At 39.4% G+C, this 17,597-nt stretch overlaps 1 protein-coding gene and 1 pseudogene across 2 annotated transcripts in view; both read left to right on the forward strand.

The window, feature by feature from the left end:
- The window catches only part of LOC109381666 (eukaryotic translation initiation factor 3 subunit M-like), a 19,373-nt pseudogene extending 5,778 nt beyond the window's left edge, over positions 1-13,595 (forward strand).
- MDM2 (MDM2 proto-oncogene) overlaps positions 13,523-17,597 on the forward strand; it is a 23,101-nt gene continuing 19,026 nt past the window's right edge. Inside the window, exons 1-2 of one of the 2 annotated variants that reach the window (XM_019640562.1) lie at positions 13,523-13,758; positions 14,596-14,680. In XM_019640562.1, the coding sequence (XP_019496107.1) occupies positions 14,600-14,680 (81 nt within the window). In that variant the 5' untranslated portion in view covers positions 13,523-13,758; positions 14,596-14,599. Of the gene's footprint in view, positions 13,759-14,272; positions 14,506-14,595; positions 14,681-17,597 lie in introns of those variants that run through there. The other variant, XM_019640563.1, reaches the window with a different exon arrangement.

Consider the following 17,597-nt stretch of genomic DNA (forward strand, 5'->3'; position numbering starts at 1 on the left):
CCATATATATATATATATATATATATATATATATATATATATTCATTTATAGTTGATTTTTTTTTTATTTGAGTAAACTAAAATCTAGAACTTAGCGCCTTTTCTGTGGGCGTGGTTTGCCAGTGGCGCATCCAAGGCGCTTGGGCCTTCACCATGAGTGCCGGGTCTTCATCTACATCAGTGAGGCCCATCAGGCTGTGAGCTTCAAGCTTATCTGAAATCTAAAGGAGCTGAAGGTTAGCTTCATGTAGATTTAGCTCAAATCATTGAAGCCTGTGATGTATGTCTGAAGGAAGAGGATTAAGATGTTGAAAATGTGATGAACAGCGTTGTATTCCTCCTGTTGATTCTGGAACCAGATAAGCAAGAAGCTCTGAAAAGCTCTGTGAAAAGCTGGTCCAATTCCGGGAAGGTGATCCCTGAGACTGCAGTTGCTAAGCAACCTTTTCCGTGGGATGGATATGAATACTCCTTCCTGTAAGATATACAGTATATTGCAGCCTCGTTAAATTGGCAGCATCTTGTGGGGCCGTCCGATATATTTCAGCTAAGCTGGATCAAGTTAGAATTTCTGACTGGAACCTCACCACTTGAGGCCCGCGAGAGGAGGAAGGGGGTGCCAGTGGGGGGAGGGGAGCACACCTTTTTAAGTCTGGTTTATGAGGCACTTGTGGACTGTAATAAAAATGCTGCTTCAACAGTCATGGTCGAATTGCTAGGACATTACATGGAGGAGAGTGCTTCCCAGGCTCGAGTTGATGCCCACAGGTGTAGTGTACAAGCATTGAAAGAGCCAAATGCATTTCTTTTTAGCCATTTTCTTGCTTTAAAACCAATAAAGTTCTTGGAAGGTGAGCTTATGATTTTTTTTTAACATTTTTGTGAGTGTTAAATTGACATCGTGTCAAGTTTTATCAGAATAATAACAAAGGGTCACTATTATGTATAATATGTAAGTTGTGTTCTGTAAGGAAGGGTTTTGAAGGTGCAATAACAGCTTTGATGAAATGAAGTATGGAGGAAAGACAAATTTCAGGGGAACTGGATGCTAAGAGCAAACTTTGAAGTCTTAGCTATCTTAGATGAAGCATTTCCTGAGTGAAAACATAATTTCATTACATCAGAAAAAGTTGTAAAAGGGGTACTTTTTGTAAAGCTTTACATGTAACAGTCATTTTGTTCTAGTCAAAACCACATCAATATTTCAGTTCACCACTGAAACAATTATTTTAATCTGTTGTGTTTTCCAACATCTCTTCTGGTTTTTTTTTAGATTGACTGTCATTTTCTAAAGTCAGTTTTATTTTTTTGATGTTATCAGGCTCCGCCAGTCATCTTCTTTTTTTTCTTTTTTTTTAAATTGGGGAATAGTGTGTTTTTCCAGGACCCATCAGCTCTGAGTCAAGTGGTTATTTAAATCTATCAATAGTTGTGGAGGGTGCATCTCAGTGGCCCATGTGGGGATCGAACCGGCAACCTTGATGTTATGAGCACTGCGCTCTAACCAACTGAGCTAACTGGTCGCCCCAATCTTCTTTAACCTTGATTGCCTGAAAATGACTTTGTAGATTTGATTTCAGAGGCCTTGTTTTCACCTAAGAAAGACAAAAAACTTGTTTTACCACTGAAATTATTACTCATTTTCTAAATACTCGTCAACAAAAGAGTTTAAAGAAAACCCTTAAGCTTCTGCAGCTATGAGCATGTAATAAAGGTACCATTTTCTTGGCTAATTTCCAACAACTACCTTAGTAATTTAGGCACTAAAAAATCTATAAAATGTGAATTTGTACACTTATGTAGTATCCCCAGTATATTCCAGGAATGCCACAAATGCTTTCTACGAGGTCTTGAGCTTACACTGAAAGAAAAGGTATTTGAAACATGCAGATAAAAATCTCATGCAGATAAAAAAAACATGTCTATGTTTTGTATCTTCTGTCAAAGCCAGGTGGAAGTTAAAAATGCTAACGTAAGTAAACTGTCATGTAAAAACTGCATTTTACTTCATGTTTCCTCTCATGCTTGAGAGAACCATTGTAGGAGAAACAGGAAAGAGCAATGCAGTGTTTGGAAGTTGACATGTTTCCAAGGCACTGCGTTGGGTCATACTTATTATACTGTATTATTTCAGGATTTTTCTTTTTTTTGTTCCAGAAAACTCAGAATAGTTGTATTCCACATGGAATCATCAGATATGTGCTTGGAAATGAAGACATCATTGTTTTCAGGCTTTTTCTGATAATAAAATATTGGAAATTTAGAAAATAAAGGAAAGTATAAAGTAAAAATCACTAGTAATCCACTATCCAGAGAGACCTGTCAACATTTTGGTACTGGTTGCTGCTAGTCTTTTTATATATTTTTTAGCATATTTGATCATTCTTAGAATTTTATATCTTGGTTTTTCTCTCTGAGCTGTTTCCTAGATCATTAAAATTTCTCATAAACAATTGTCAGTGGCTGCAAAATAATTCCTTTTATGGATGTCTGATAATTTAACTATCTCCTAAATGAATATTATTTCAGTTTATCCCTATCAAATAGATTCTGAAAAAATATATGATGGTCTTCTCAGATTACCAGATAAAAACCTGTTAAAAGGGAGTATTATATTTTTGAAATATAGAACAGGATAAAAATTACATTAAAATTACCCAAGATTCCAGCCACCATTAAACATTTTGATGTAAATATTCTGGTCCCTTCTGTATATATACACTTTTTAAAATTTTGAATCACACTTATATCATTTTCTATGGTGTGCTAAAAACATTTTTAGCATTTCCCTCTGTTATTATTAAAAATCTATTAAGAGTATGGCTTCATTGTATTCCATATTCCATAATTTAAATATATTTTTGGACACTTAATTTGTTCGAAAACCTTTGTTGTTATAAATTAGGCTATGATAGGGGTGACCTGTTAGCTCAGTTGGTTAGAGCATGGTGTTAATAACACCAAGGTTGCCAGTTCTGAAAAAAATTACTGTATTTCCCCATGTGTAAGACTCACCCTTTTTCAAAAAATTTGAGGTCTAAAAACTGGGTGCGTCTTATACAGTGGTTGTATGAGCGCAAAAACAAGCGTGAAAAAAGTGGAAAATGCAAGTAAAAAAAACCTACAACCACTGTATAAGACGCACCCAGTTTTTAGACCCCCAAATTTTTCGAAAAAGGTTGCATCTTATACATGGGGGAGTACGGTAGGCTATGATAAATGTCATTTGTTCATAAATCTTTGTGAAGATCTTTGAATATTGCCTTACACTAAAATCTTTTCCAATTTGGCTGATTAAAAAAAAAAAGAAATTTAGAACTTTGCCCAGCATAAGTGGAAACAGTCATTTAACTGAGTGTGGAAAGATAAATCCTGTGTGACCAGTCATATTGAGAGTTCCTTAAAATACCACTGCAATCCTCTCAGACAGGTATCAAAATATTTTAAGCAGGAGACGCCATGAGTAATAATCACTCAATTACTCAGAGAGCTGCAGCATTTGGTTCAGTTGATGTTATGTTAATATTTTCTTGTTGATATAGGTGTCATTGCATAATGTGATCCTTAATTCATATCTTTAACAAATATTTATTGACACAGTCCAAGGCATTGGAAAGAGAGTCTGATCAAAACAAAGTCCTTCCCTTTTTGGAGCTTATAGTGCAATGAAGGAGAAAGACTAAAAACAAATAAATATATAATTGCTAACTGCCCCCCCCACACACACACAAAAACAACAAACCTCAAAAATCACATGCTGAGCAAAACAAAAACAAAAACAAAAAACAAGACCCACGTCTTATAAATATATAATTGCAAATTGTATTTACAAAAGGAAATACAATTTGCACTTTTTTAGAAGGAAAAGAACTGATTTATTAAAAGAGAGACTGACAGGAGCATGTGGCCATAGATGTGTATACACAGACTGCATGAGATCTGCATGAGGGGAAGTTATCCAAGAAGAGGGTGGGGTGAGCTTGGCAGGCAGACAGAAACTCTGACAGACGCCATGAGTCATAATCACTCAGTTATTCAGAGAGCTGCAGCATTTGTTTCAGTTGAAGTTATGTTAATATTTTCCTGTTGATATGTGTGTCATTGCATAAAAGTTTGGTATATTGCACATGGCTGTGTTCTCTGGACTTTGGGTTGAGGGCTCTGTGATGAAAGGAAATGTCTTCCATTTCTTTCCACTTTCCTGGGTTTACATGCTACATGTACAGTGTGCTACATGTAGAGAAATTTTAACTCATGCTACCAGCTGAATAAAGGACTATTTCTCTGAGTGCACCTAGTAGGGAAAGTCCCCTTGGTTAGATTACTTCACCGAGGGATTTTGTATTCCTAGCATCTAACAGAGTGTCCGTCATAAGCAGTGCTCAGTAAATATTTGTGAAATAGTGAATAAAAGACCAAGTGAACGAATAAAATTTTCACTACACTTACATGTCCTTTTTCATGTGTCAGTCTTTCAACAGATAATCACTGAACACATGCCAAGCATTGTGCCAGTGCTGGGAGTACAGAAGTGAGCAGCCCTTGTGGAGCTTATAGACCATAGTTTATAGTATTACAAAAGTGAGAGGTAGAAAATTGATCAGGCATATACTGTATTTTCTTTATTGTTAGGTGGTAAAAGGGCACAGGGGGGAATCTGAACGAAACTCAACTTCTTATGCCCCAACTCAGCACAGTCCACTAATAGATGTCCAATGCCAGGATCCATTGGAGCTCCTGATGCCAGGGTTCAATTACCAAGGCATTGGCCATCTTCAGGCTACTAGCAAAACTCTTCACACTCCTGCCATCTCCTTCAGGGACCATTGACCTGTGGAAAACTCTAGCAACCTTTCCACATCAAAGGGGAGTGGAGTGACCCCACCTCACTTGTTTCTTCTGCCACTTGAGTAGCTCAGCAACTTTCAGATAAGATACGTATGATTATTACAAAACGGAAAGAGTTTGTCCACCCAGTACTAACAGAGCCAAACACTAAGCACCAAGAATTGCAGTGGAAAAAGACTGGATATTTTATTATAAATGGAGACACCCAGGAGAATGGGAAGCTAATGTTCAAAATCCTGAACTCCTCAATCCAGGATTTCGGGTAGGTTTTTAAGGGTATAGGGGGGAACACGTATGCAGAAGCACTAGCGGGGCAAGTTTTAATTGGAGGACTTGGGAACTTCGTCATTTATGGTAAGGGGCGTCAGCACAGGATATTCCTGGACAAAGGACCCTCTGCTTCGGAAAGGGTTTCGGTGTTCAAATTCGAGTTATATCCTGGTCCTTTGGTTCTGTGTGTGGGGTGGGTTGGGGGGCTGAGGGGATAGGCAGTAAGATTTTGGCTCCTGGTGCAGCTGGAGATTAAAGTTCTCTCCTCTGTCCAAGCTTCAGCTTCATGACTTGTGGTTTTGGTCTGTTGTCTCTGAAAAGCTGCTCAGTATTTCATTAAATAGGCAAGGACTATTTTCAGCTGGTTCTGCAATTGCATGATCACAAGTGTCAGATTTAGTTGGGGAGTATGGGAGATTATAAACTCTTCATTCATCTAAAAGGTGACCTATATTGCTCCTAGCCCTCCCTTAAAACTCGCAGTGGTAAAAGTCATCAAACTGGTTGAGTTTATATTACCCTTGTGGGAATCAGAGTCTCAGGTCAAGAATTTGGCCTTATTTGAACTTAATCTTGGAAAATGGAGTAACTGTTTTCAACAGGACAATATCCCTAATGAAATCCCTAAATATTTGGTAACCTCTAAGGACAGGATTAGATATCAATTATGCTCCATATCATCCTATTACATTATTCTGCTAAAAATTAAACTCATCAGTGTCTTAAAAAAACAAAAGACCCATTACAACTAAGTGGAATTTATGGGAGTAAATATATGAGGGTTAAATATTAGAAAACCTATCATTATAATATTGCCGTATTAACAAATTAAGGAGGACAGCCACATGGTCATCTCCAGATGCATAAAGAAGCATTGGATAAAACAATATTTATTTTAAAAAATATTTTAAAAAATTAAGAAAAACAGGAATAGAAGGGAACTTATATAATGTGATAAAAGGCATCTACCAAAGCTTACAGCAAACATCAAACTTTAAAAGAATTGTCATTAAAGTCAGGAATATGACAAAGATGCCCACCATCATTGCTACCATTCGATAAAGTAGTGATTGTTATAATGGTTATAAGACAAGAAAATGAAATAAGATATAAGAAGGGAAGAGACTAGGTGATTTTTACAGATGATTTTTTATTTTAAGATTTTACTGGGTATTTGGGGAAGGGAAACAGCCAAGTTGTTGTCCTTCAATCTTTGTTGTGGAGGGTGCAGCTAGCTCAGGTCCAAGTCCAGTCGACATCTGGCTGCCTGTCAGCAGCTCACAGCCGCTCAGCTTAAGGTGCCGTGTTCAATCTTAGTTGCGGGTGGGCGTAACCCACCATCCCATGGGGAGTCGAACTGGCAACTTTGTTGTTAGGAGCATGTACTCTCACCAGCTGAGCCATCCTGCCACCTGTTGGCAGCTCAGTGGCAGTTCAGCTCGGGTGCAGCTCACTGGCCCATGTGGGAATCAAACCAGCAACGCTGTTGCTCAGAGCTCTCACTCTTAACCAACTGAGCCACTCGGCCGGCCCTGTAGATGACATTATTATTTACATAAAATTCAAGAGAATCTACTGAAAAACTAATCGTATTTATAAAATGAAATGCAGTATTGCTGACCATAAGATCAAAATAAAAAAATTACTAATTGTCCCATATGCCAGAAATAACTAAATAGAAATAAAATAGAAAAAAGATATAATTTACAACAATAAAAATTATAAATTACCTCATAAAAAAACTAGCCAAAGATGCAAGGTGAAAATGATAACATATTAAAGGATGTAAAGGGAGAACTGAAAAAAAATGGAGCAATATGTCATGTTCTTGTTTGGGAAGAATCCAGAAAAGATGTTAAATTAATCTATTAATCCAATGTAATTTGAATCAAAATTGCAATAGGATTCTTTTTTATGTATTAGAGAAACTGATTCTAAAAGTGACATCCAAGAAGAGCTAAAACAATACCTAAAAAAGTAAGGAGACTTTCCCCTGTTAGATATTGAAACTGACTATAAAGCTTAATAATACCCTATGGCCTAGCAATTCCTCTTGTGTATATGTGGCTTACTGTACTTACTGTTTATGGATTCATAAATTTATAGCCAATGTACAAAAACATGGACTCATTGGATACACATCAAATTGATAATTATGGTTGCCTCAAGAGAGGGAGAAGAATGAGATTAAAAACGAGAACAGGGGAATTTCAATTTTTTTGAGGTGTAATTAATGTACATTATATAAATTTCAGGCATACAATATAAAGATTCAATATTTGTAAATATTGCAAAATGATCACGACAATAAGCCTAGTTAACATTTGTCACCATACGGAATTACAGAATTTCTTTTCTTGTAATGAGAACTTTTCTGATTAAGAGCAAATTTCAATTATGCAATACAGTATTATTAACTATAGTTGCTGTGTATTACAACCTCATGACTTATTTATTTTATAACTGGAAGTTTGTACGTTTTGACTCCCTTCACCCATTTTCCCCAGCCATCCCCACCCCCCACCTCTCTGGCTATCACCAGTTGATTCTCTGTACCTAGGAGCTTGGTTTTGTTGTTGTTTGTAAGATCATACAGTATTTGTCTTTTTCTGTCTGACTTATTTCACTTAGCATAGTGCCCTCAATATCCATCCATGTTGCAAATGACAAGGCTTTATTCCATTGTATATACCACATTTTCTTTACCATTCATCCATTGATGGACACTTAGGTTGTTTCCATATCTTGGCTATTGTAAATAATGCTGCACTTAACATGGAGTTGCACATATCTATTTGAGTTAGAGTTTTTGTTTTCTTCAGATAAATAGCCAGAAATGAAATAGATTTGTGGATTATAGTAGTTCTATTTTTAATTTTTTGAGGAACCTCCATACTGTTTTCTATAGTGGCTGCACCAATTTACATTCCCACCAGCAGTGCACAAAGGTTCCGTTTTCTCCACCTCCTAGTCAACAAGTTATTTTTTGTCTTTTTGATAATAGCCATTCTAACAGGTGTCAGGTGATACACCATTGTGGTTTTAATTTGCATTTCCCTGATGATTAGAAATGTTGAGCATCTTTTAATGTATTTGTTGGCCATCTGTATGTCTTATTTATCAACTTTTAAAAAAATGTTCCATTTTTTAAATTATCTGAAGCAGAATTCCAGGCAGTGGTTACATTGAGTATGAATTGTTCTATGAATGCTTCTGCATATTTTAAACTTGTTAAAATAAACAAAAAGTTAATTGATTCTTAAAATAGAAACAAAAAGCCTGTGTTTATATTCACCATTTGCTGGGATTTTGCCTTTTAAATAACACTATTCATATTCAGATGTTTGGAATTTGAACTACTTCTATCATTTCAGACAGTCTCATAAATATTGTGAAACTTTCAACATTCTAAACATTCTAAACACTGTTTCTGAGATAAATCTTTATTATTATTATTATTTTACCATTCTTTAAACATTAGTTGTTAGTAATCAATAACTATAACATAGCCCTTGGACCAGGATAAAATTCTGTTGTGGATGTATTTGCTTGTAGGTCTCAAAGAATATAAAGATGCTCAAGATATGTCCACCTCTTGAAACAAAGGAGGGTGTCAAGAACAATACTGCTAAAAATTAAGCAGAAGTTTGCCTTAGAAAAGCCTTGAGTATAACAACAAGGGCAGAGTGACATGGGATAGCTGTGGAATGCGAGGAAACAACAGTTCATCTGCACCTTTTTCTTAAAGTCACAAACAAGAACTGTTTTTAGAGTGAGCAGATCCAGTGTATTTTCTGTTCTTTTTCTTCCAGCAATATTCAGTATCATTACTTGACTCCTCTGGGTTTTGAGACACCATTAGATGGCCCTGTGTTGGTTGGCCTTCTGGTCATTCCTCTGTTACTGTTTCTAACCCTGCAGCCTTATTCCCAGTCCAGTCTCTTCTCACCTTTAAGGAACTCACCATCAGTTCTTAAGTGTTGAGCAAATCATCATCTCAAAAGCTCCGTCCAGCCTGACCTTCAGCACCACATTTTCTAGCACTGAACTCTCCCTTCTGTGGTGCATCATCCAAAACTCAACCACCACCCAACTTTTCATGTCCTCCAGACTTTTTGTCAGCAGTATCGTCATTCTCTGTGGGTGCAAATTCAGTCATCTTGCTAAGTTTTAAGACAGCAGAAAGTATGATTGTCTTGTTCACCTCTTAGGGCCTAGGATACACACGGTAAATTTTCAATACTGTTAAAGATTTTTTTTTAGCTTTCACGCCTTAAAGTATTTTTAAAAGAAAGGGTTTATTAGACCATTGCTAGCAAAAAAAAGGAAGACTGGTCTTTGGGCATGGAGTGTAAATCACCAGCCACATGGTTAGGTAGAAAAGACAATATGTCGGGCCAGCCTAGTGGCGCATTGGTTAAGAGCTGGCCTGGGACGCCAGAGGGCCCCATTTCGGATCCCACATATGAGGGCCAGTGACACTGCCCTCTACAGCTAAGATGCTGAACAACAGCTCAACCTGGAGCTGTGCTGCAGTGAGTCGCTGGCAAAAGCGTAGGCTGCAGCCCCGGCTGCACAGTGGGTTGCCATGGGCTACCGTGTGTAGCCAGCAGCCAGCGTGTGTAGCCAGCAGCCAGCGTGAGCAGCCAGCAGCTGCCGTGAGCGGCCGTCCAGAAGCCAGCGATCTGCCTCGCCTGGGAAGAGCGCAATGATGGTGCCAACTTGAGCCAGTGAAGCAACGTCCTCCACAACTAGACTGAAGAACAAAAGGACAGCAACTTGTCTGTTCCCCTTCCCCCAATTACCCAATAAAAATATAACAACAAAAAAAAAGAAAGAAAAGATAATATGTCTGTCATCCCGGAGTTTTGCAAGCATTTTTACACATCACGTTGGTGGGGAGAAACATATAAACCCTACTGAAAGAATTTATATTAGCTATAAACAAAGCACATGGGGGAACGTGAAGCAGTGTTAGTTCTGGGATAGGTACAGCAGACTCTGTAAAACACATGTAAACAAGAAGCGGAGCCTCCTGGGGTTCTATGGTGCCTGGCTATTCTCTCTTTTTAGATAATCTCAGAAATAGCCATCTGGAAATTAATAATTCCAACATACACTAAGGAGTGTGAACAGTCTTTTGTTGGTATTGTCCTGCAGTTGTTCACTGATTAACCCCTTTTTTGTTTTCCTTCCACTCTCTGGACTACTGTAATTTAATTTAGGACATCTCAGAATTTTCTCCTTGTCAGTACCAATTTCTTTTTCTTTTTAAAGATTTTATTGGGGAATTGGGGGAGTGTTGGGAGCCATGCAGGCTGGCTTAGCTGAAGCATAACTTGTTTTGCTTCTTGTTTTGCTCCTTTCTGCACCTGGAGGGTGCTTACTTAACCTTGAGGTATGTGGTGAGAATGGCCAGTTCCTTGGAAGACACAATAAGATAGAGGGCTATCTGGGTTTAGGGAAAGTGTGCTGGGAAACTGACTCCCTAAGGTCCCCCTGACCTTGAAGTTTCTAGTAGATAGATAATGATGTACTTTTGAATGAGGTAATGCATATTTGTCCCTTCTGTTTTGCACGTACCCTGGATATATATAATGATGAAGGAAAATAAACTCGAGGCTGGTTGCTAAGAATGCTTCCAGTCCTCCTGGACCCTCTTTGTTTCTTTGTCTCTTTGTTTCCTTAAACCTCGCCCCCCACTTCAGATACTGTTCTCCGGAACGCCGAGGCAGGACCCCGACAGGGGAGAGGAACAGTGTTAGCGAATTGGGGAAGGGAACCAGCCAAGTTGTTGTTCTTCAGTCTTCGTTGTGGAGGGCGCCAGTCATCATCTGGCTGCCTATTGGCAGCTTGTGGCCTCTAAGCTCAAGGTGCTGTGTTCAATCTTAGTTGCAGGTGGGCATAGCTCACCATCGAACAGGCAATCTTGTTGCTACACCAGCTGAGCCACCCTGCCACCTGTTGGCAGTTCAGCAACAGCTCACCACAGGCGCAGCATCACTGGCCCATGTGGGAATCAAACTGGCGGCCCTGTTGCTCAGAGCTCATGCTCTTAAGCCAACTCTTAACCAACTGAGGCACTCGGCTGGCCCAATACCAATTTCTTGAAAGATAGAATCTTGCCTCACCCATCTCTCTCCCCAACACTAACTATCACTTCTTCCTTCATGCCTTCCCTCCTTTTCTGGTTCCATTAGAAAAGGACTAATCCCATCAGTTGTGTCCTTTGTTTCTGCTCTACTAATTCTGTCAACAGAATTTTTCAAAACACTGGGCTAAAGAGAAGGGGGGAAAGTTGGTCCAGAAGGGCCTAGCCCGACTGTTCAGAGCTTGAATCTGCTCATGGTGGTCCTGTTAAAAACATAGTTTGAAGCAATTCACCTGTTTACATCCTCCTAATCTGTCTACTGCCCACCCTGTCCAAAGTCCCAATTCCCTTGCTTCAAATTTTAAGGAGCCACCAAGTTCTTAAAACTATTCTTCTTGTCTTTTATGTAAGTCAAACTGATTTATTTCTCAACAGCTTTTCACATTTTTCCTTCTGGATTCCCCCCCCCCTAATATTTTATTGGGGAATTGGGGAAGGGAACATTGTTTTTCCAGGACCCATCAGCTCCAAGTCAAATTGTTGTCCTTCAGTCTTAGTTGTGGAGGGCACAGCTCAGCTCCAAGTCCAGTCAGCTGTTTTCAATCTAGTTGTGTGTGTGTGTGTGTGTGTGTGGGTGCTGCTCACTAACCCATGCGGGAGTCAAACCGGCAACCTTGTTACTAAGAGCATGCACTCTAACCAACTGAGCCATCTGGCCGCCCTGCAATTATTTTATAATGTTTTTCTTGTACCTGGAATATTCTCTTCCGTTTTAAGTCTTACCATCCTTCAAGGCATAAAATACGTCTGATCCTCTCTGAAGCCTTTGTGAATTGCGTGAGTATTCACTGAGCAATCCTGGCTTTGAACTCTTGCAGAACAACCTGTTCCTTTACTTGGAATTAACAAATGCCAATTTGTATAATTTACATTTTTATGCTTATTTTTTCTTCATCTCTTACGAATTTCTTTTATCCTGTGTCAAGCACACACTTTCACAACCAGAAACTTCATTATATGTTATGATAAAGATGCGTTTTTTTTAAATAAAATTTTTAAATAACTTAAAACATTTTTCAGTTAGTTGACATACAATATTAGTTTCAGGTTTACAACATAGTGGTTAGACATTTATATAACTTATGAAGTGATCTGCCAGATAAGTCTAGTGCCCATTTGGCACCATACAAGGTTTTTACAATATTATTGACTATATTCCCTATGCTGTACTTTTTACATCCCTGTATTTTTATAACTGCCAATTTGTATTTCTTAATTCCCTTGCCTTTTTCATCCAGACCCCCAAGCTCCCCTCCCATCTGGCTACCACCAATTTGTTCTGTGTATCTGAGAGTTTGTTTTGTTTATTCATTTATTTTGTTATAGTTTTATTTTTAAGCCAAACCGAATCCCGGAACAATGTTAATTAAATCAATTGAATGAGCACTATGTTTAGGGAATATTCCTTTCTAGTAGTCTAGGGCATTAGAGAAGGGTAGTATATACTGGTAACTTTATAAAAAGGTCCTTGCTCACAGGAAACTAATTAAATGCCTTCCTGGCCAAAGAGGCTGTTTTTTTGCCAATGACGGTGCTTTCTGGGTAACGCCAACTCAATTCTTACGTTTTTGCTCAATTTTTATGTTCTTGTTCATTTTTAAGATTGCCACGTCCATGGGCCAAAAAGGGGCAGGTACGTGAGTCTTTCGGTATTGAGTGCCTAATACATACATATTTTTAATGGGAATGAATGCATATATTATATAAACAAAGATAAACATTCTAAAGCATAAAGGGAAAAGTAACCGCTGTTCTATACCCCGCCAATCTATTTCTCCAGCTAGAACATTTGTATGCTTCCGTGTACAAGCCTATATTGTGCTATTTTTAATCATACTTAAAAAAACACAAAAAACCCGTCTTGAAATAACTCATTTGTACACAACTCCAGCTGCTGGCAGTATGGGCTTAATATATCGCACAGCTGTTAATTTTGGTTTCTTTTTTTGGTAGCAGCACTTAGATACGCACTTGTCCGCGGTTTCCACCGCGGTAGGAAAGTGTAAACTCAAGAAATACAAAAAAAAATGGCACAACGGACAAAGAAGTTCTAAGAGTCCCGCCAAACAAAGCGGCAGCATCCCCGGCCGCGGCCGCCCGGGCCGTTCGCACACGCCAAGCCCCCCTCCACCCTCCCACCTGCCGAGGCCGCAGGGGGCCGCACGCGCCGAGCTCCCATCCCGCCCTCTTTGCAGAGGCGGCCGGGCCCAAACCGCTGCCCCAGTTGGCGGAGGCGGCGGGTCCTGGGCGCGCGCGCGCGCGATTGTGTGCGCGCGCAGAAGCCCGGATGGATCGTGGCTTCCGGCGCGCTCCCCTCGGGCTGTAGGGGTCGCGAGTTGGCTGTCGCTCGGCCCGCTCTGCTCCTGTTGGGGCATGTGGGGGCCTGCATGTATAGGGAAATGGACCTAGGGCTGCCTGATGGGTAGCCCTAAGCCCTCTGACCGAGGTCCTGCCGCTTCCGCCGCCAGGAACCTCCTTCTGCGGACCTAGTAAGTTCGAGCGCCCCATTGGCCTGGGCCCCGCGAGTGGAATAGTTGCCCAGGCCCAGGGTATAGGGCTCACTCGCGCCCGTGAAAGGAACTGGAGAGCTGGGGGACCCCCAACCCACTTCTGGCCCGGGAAACCCTGCTTGGCGAGGAGCAGGTCGGGCCGGGAAGCGCGTGGGCAGCTCAGGGTTTGATCTGCGACTCAGGTCTCCTCGCTTGCTGTCGTTTCTAGCCTCTTCTCGACACGCAGCCTTTGTGCATTTTGTGATGGGGGGTGCAGAGCACCTGGGTTTCTTCTGGTTTTGTTGGAAAGAGGCGAGCTTGTAGCCGCCCGGGAGGAGGGCGGAGTTTCGGGCCCGCATCTCTGGGTAAGGGTCATGTGGGCAGGGGACGCTGCATCTCTAGGTAAAGGTCATGTGGGCAGGGGGCGCTGCGGAGCCCCGGGCCGCCTCCCACGTGGGGGTTGGAATAATGACAGGTGCCTGCTCTGTAGCCAGTCTGAACTGGGTGCCGAGACTGGGCGAGATGGGGCTGGTTCTGTGGGCAGGTTGACTCAGCTTTTCCTCTTGGGCTGGTCAAGTTCGGACACGTTCCGAGTCTACAGAAAAGGGAGCTAAGCCCTGACTTGTCTCCAGCTGGGGCTATTTAAACCATGCCTTTTCCCAGCTGTATTCACTCTGGTTACAGGCGAACAGCACTCATTCTGTAGTGCGGTAAGGACCCACTTGCTAATAAAGGCATTCTTTAAAGGTATTTATTTCCTTTCTATATGATGTCTTTTTCACAGATGTTTCATTGTTTTAAGTTTTTATCGTGTTTTTTTTTCCCCCCCTACTTTAGGCAAATGTGCAATACCAACATGTCTTTGTCTCCTGATGATGCTGCAAGCACCTCACAGATTCCAGCTTCGGAACAAGAGACCCTGGTTGGTATTTTTGTCTCGTCTAGCTTTTAAAAATAATTTACTTCATGAGGTGATCAACTAAATTCTGTAGACCCTCCAATTATAGCATGGCACTTTGAAATTGTATGTATATAGCTTAAATTCTGCCACTCAGGCATAACTATGTGAAGTAAAAGTTAACTGTAAGAATCAGTATTTATTTTCTTAGCTCTTTACCACTAGATTTAAAAATGAATTGCATTACACTCTTAAGCATGGATGCTAAAGTTTATTATGTAACAGATTTTTTTTTTCTGTTCTGACTTGTTAGTATTTAACTTTTTAAACGGTTTCTAAATGTCACAAAAGTAATTTGTACTTGCTGTAAAGACTTTAGGCATTACAGAAATGTAGAAAGTGAAAACTGAAAATTCAAATCTTTTTTGACCATGTCTTGCATCTTTTATGTACCTACCCACATATACATGCACATGTGAATTTTAATCTGTTACCTTCCTATTCTTCTAAAACAAGATTAAACTAGAGGTTCTACAGATAGCATCCATGTCAGTAAATAAAATTTACAGAATTCTTCTTAATGGCTTCATAGTATTTCATAACAGTATACGGTTTAGAAAATTTATGCCTTTACTAATAGCTTTAATTACCTTTAGTTTTTGAGCATAACAAATAGTAATGCTTTGTACATGTATTAAAACAAAAGTGTTATATGTGACTATTTCTGTAGGGAAGAGTTTTATAGAAGGAGAACTCATGGGCCCTAAATTATACACATATTTGATTGCTACTGATAATTTGCTAACTTACCAAAAGATTTTAACAATTTTCACCTCTGTCAACACTGAATATTATCAATCTTTATTATTATTTTGCCATGTTTTTTGGTAAAAGGTATCATTTAAATTTGTATTTCCCTGATCTCTGTTGAGGTTGGCATCTTGTCAATAGTTAAATCATTTGTTTCTTCTGGAATTTGCCTGGTCTTAACTAATTTCCCTTTAGGTTTTTTGTATTTTTCTTAATAATTTGTAGTACTCTGTTTTTCGAGTATATCTAACTTATTTACAAATGTTGCCTTTAACTTTATGTTGTCTTTTTCCAGTTGAGAATTATGAAGTCAAATTTGTTGACTTTTATTGGCTTTTGAATTTCATATCATGCTTTGGATGAACTCCCATCCCAAGATTATGCAAATAAATTTCTGTATTTTCTTCTAGTTTTTTATTTTTACATGGAGATCTTTATCTGGAATTTATTTTTTTGTTATTAAATATAAGATTAAGAATGGTATCTTTTGTAGTAGTTTTCTTATTAATGCATGTCTTAATAAAAAATGATGGCTTTCATTGCAGATTTTTACTTTGAGTTGTTTAGGAATATAGCATATATAAAATTTTAGGAGAAAAAAATAATATTTTATTTTCTGAGAGAGTTCATTCTTTATTCTGGAAGTAAAGCACATGTAAGCACAAAAAATGTGTGATCAGAACAATAAATGATTCAATAGGACATTTATTGTGTATTTTAAGTTTTCTAGTTATTAAATAATATTCTATTTATTAGCTGGAAGGAGGCAGTTTTCTTAAATCTAGTTTTGAGATTGAAATCCCAAACTGGGATGTTGTCAGATTTCAAAGTTAGACAAAGGACAGGAGTACATTAAAGAAAGGCGCAGAGGTACCAGTCTGTGTGGAAGTGGCAAGCTGTAAAGATACTTGAGTTTTGAAGATTTTGATACAGCAGCAGATAGAGAGAAAGCATAAGCATATTATATCCCTGCCCACTTGCCAGTAGTATTTTTTAAATACCACTTGCAGAGCCTCCAGATCAGGGTCAAGCAAACTACAGCCTGTGGGCTAAATTTGGCTGCCTGCCTATTTTTATAAATAAAGCTTTATTGAAATGCAGTCACACTCATTGGTTTACATATAATCTATGCTTCTGAGTCGTACCATCTGGCAGGCAAAGCTTAAAATATTTACTGTCTGGCTTTTTACAGAAAAAATGAATCTTTGGTCTAGTTGGCTGTCGCGAATACAGATCATATGTTTTGTCTTTTGTGTGTGTGTGCGCGCGCACAATACCTAGCACTGTCTGGTGCATGGTAGAAGCTCAATAAATGTTTGTCGAGTAGGTAATTGAAATGGAGACTAACGCAGTGTGATATAATAGGAAGAAAATGGCGGCTTATAGTTGAGGGACATGAGCTGCAGTCTCAGATCTCTTTGTCAGCTTGGGTTAGTTATTTAAATTCTACATTTTTAGGAACCTATTCTGTAGAAGGAAGAGATTGGTAAAAGGCCCCACACTAAAGATTTATTCTTTTTTCTTGGATTTTGTAATTTAGTTTATAGTAAGCTCAATGGAGTATTCCATTTATTGTTGTGTTTGTAAGGTAGTAAGCAGATGACAAATAGCTGGAAGAAAAAGAATAATTTTCGCTGCGTTGGCATGGGTACTGTTTTAAACATAATGGCAGTTGATGATACTTGAGGAGTCTGTGGCTATTTGCATAATTAAGTCCCAGAATTTTTTCCCAAATTCCCTAGGCAGTCTGTGGTATTCAGTTTATGTAGTCTTACATTTAGTGAAAACATTATGACTCAACTTTTTGTTTTTGTTTTTTTTATTAAGATATTATTGGGGAATTGGGGAAGGGAACAGCGTTGGGGAATCGGGGAACAGACAAGTTGCAGTCCTTTTGTTCTTTAGTGTGGAGGACGTTGCTTCACTGGCCCATGTTGGTATTGTGATCATTGCGCTCTTCCCAGGTGAGGCAGCCGGCCTCTGGATGGCTGCTCACGGCGGCTCTTGGCAGCTCATACCGGCTGCCAGCCGCTCACGCTGGCTGCCAGCCACACATGGTAGCTTATGGCAGCCCACTGCAGCAGGGGCTGCAGCCTATGCCGTTGCTGGCGACTCTTGGTAGCCCAGCTCC

This window comes from Hipposideros armiger, unplaced genomic scaffold, assembly GCF_001890085.2.
Source record: "Hipposideros armiger isolate ML-2016 unplaced genomic scaffold, ASM189008v1 scaffold_51, whole genome shotgun sequence".
Classification (NCBI taxonomy): Eukaryota; Metazoa; Chordata; class Mammalia; order Chiroptera; family Hipposideridae; genus Hipposideros; species Hipposideros armiger.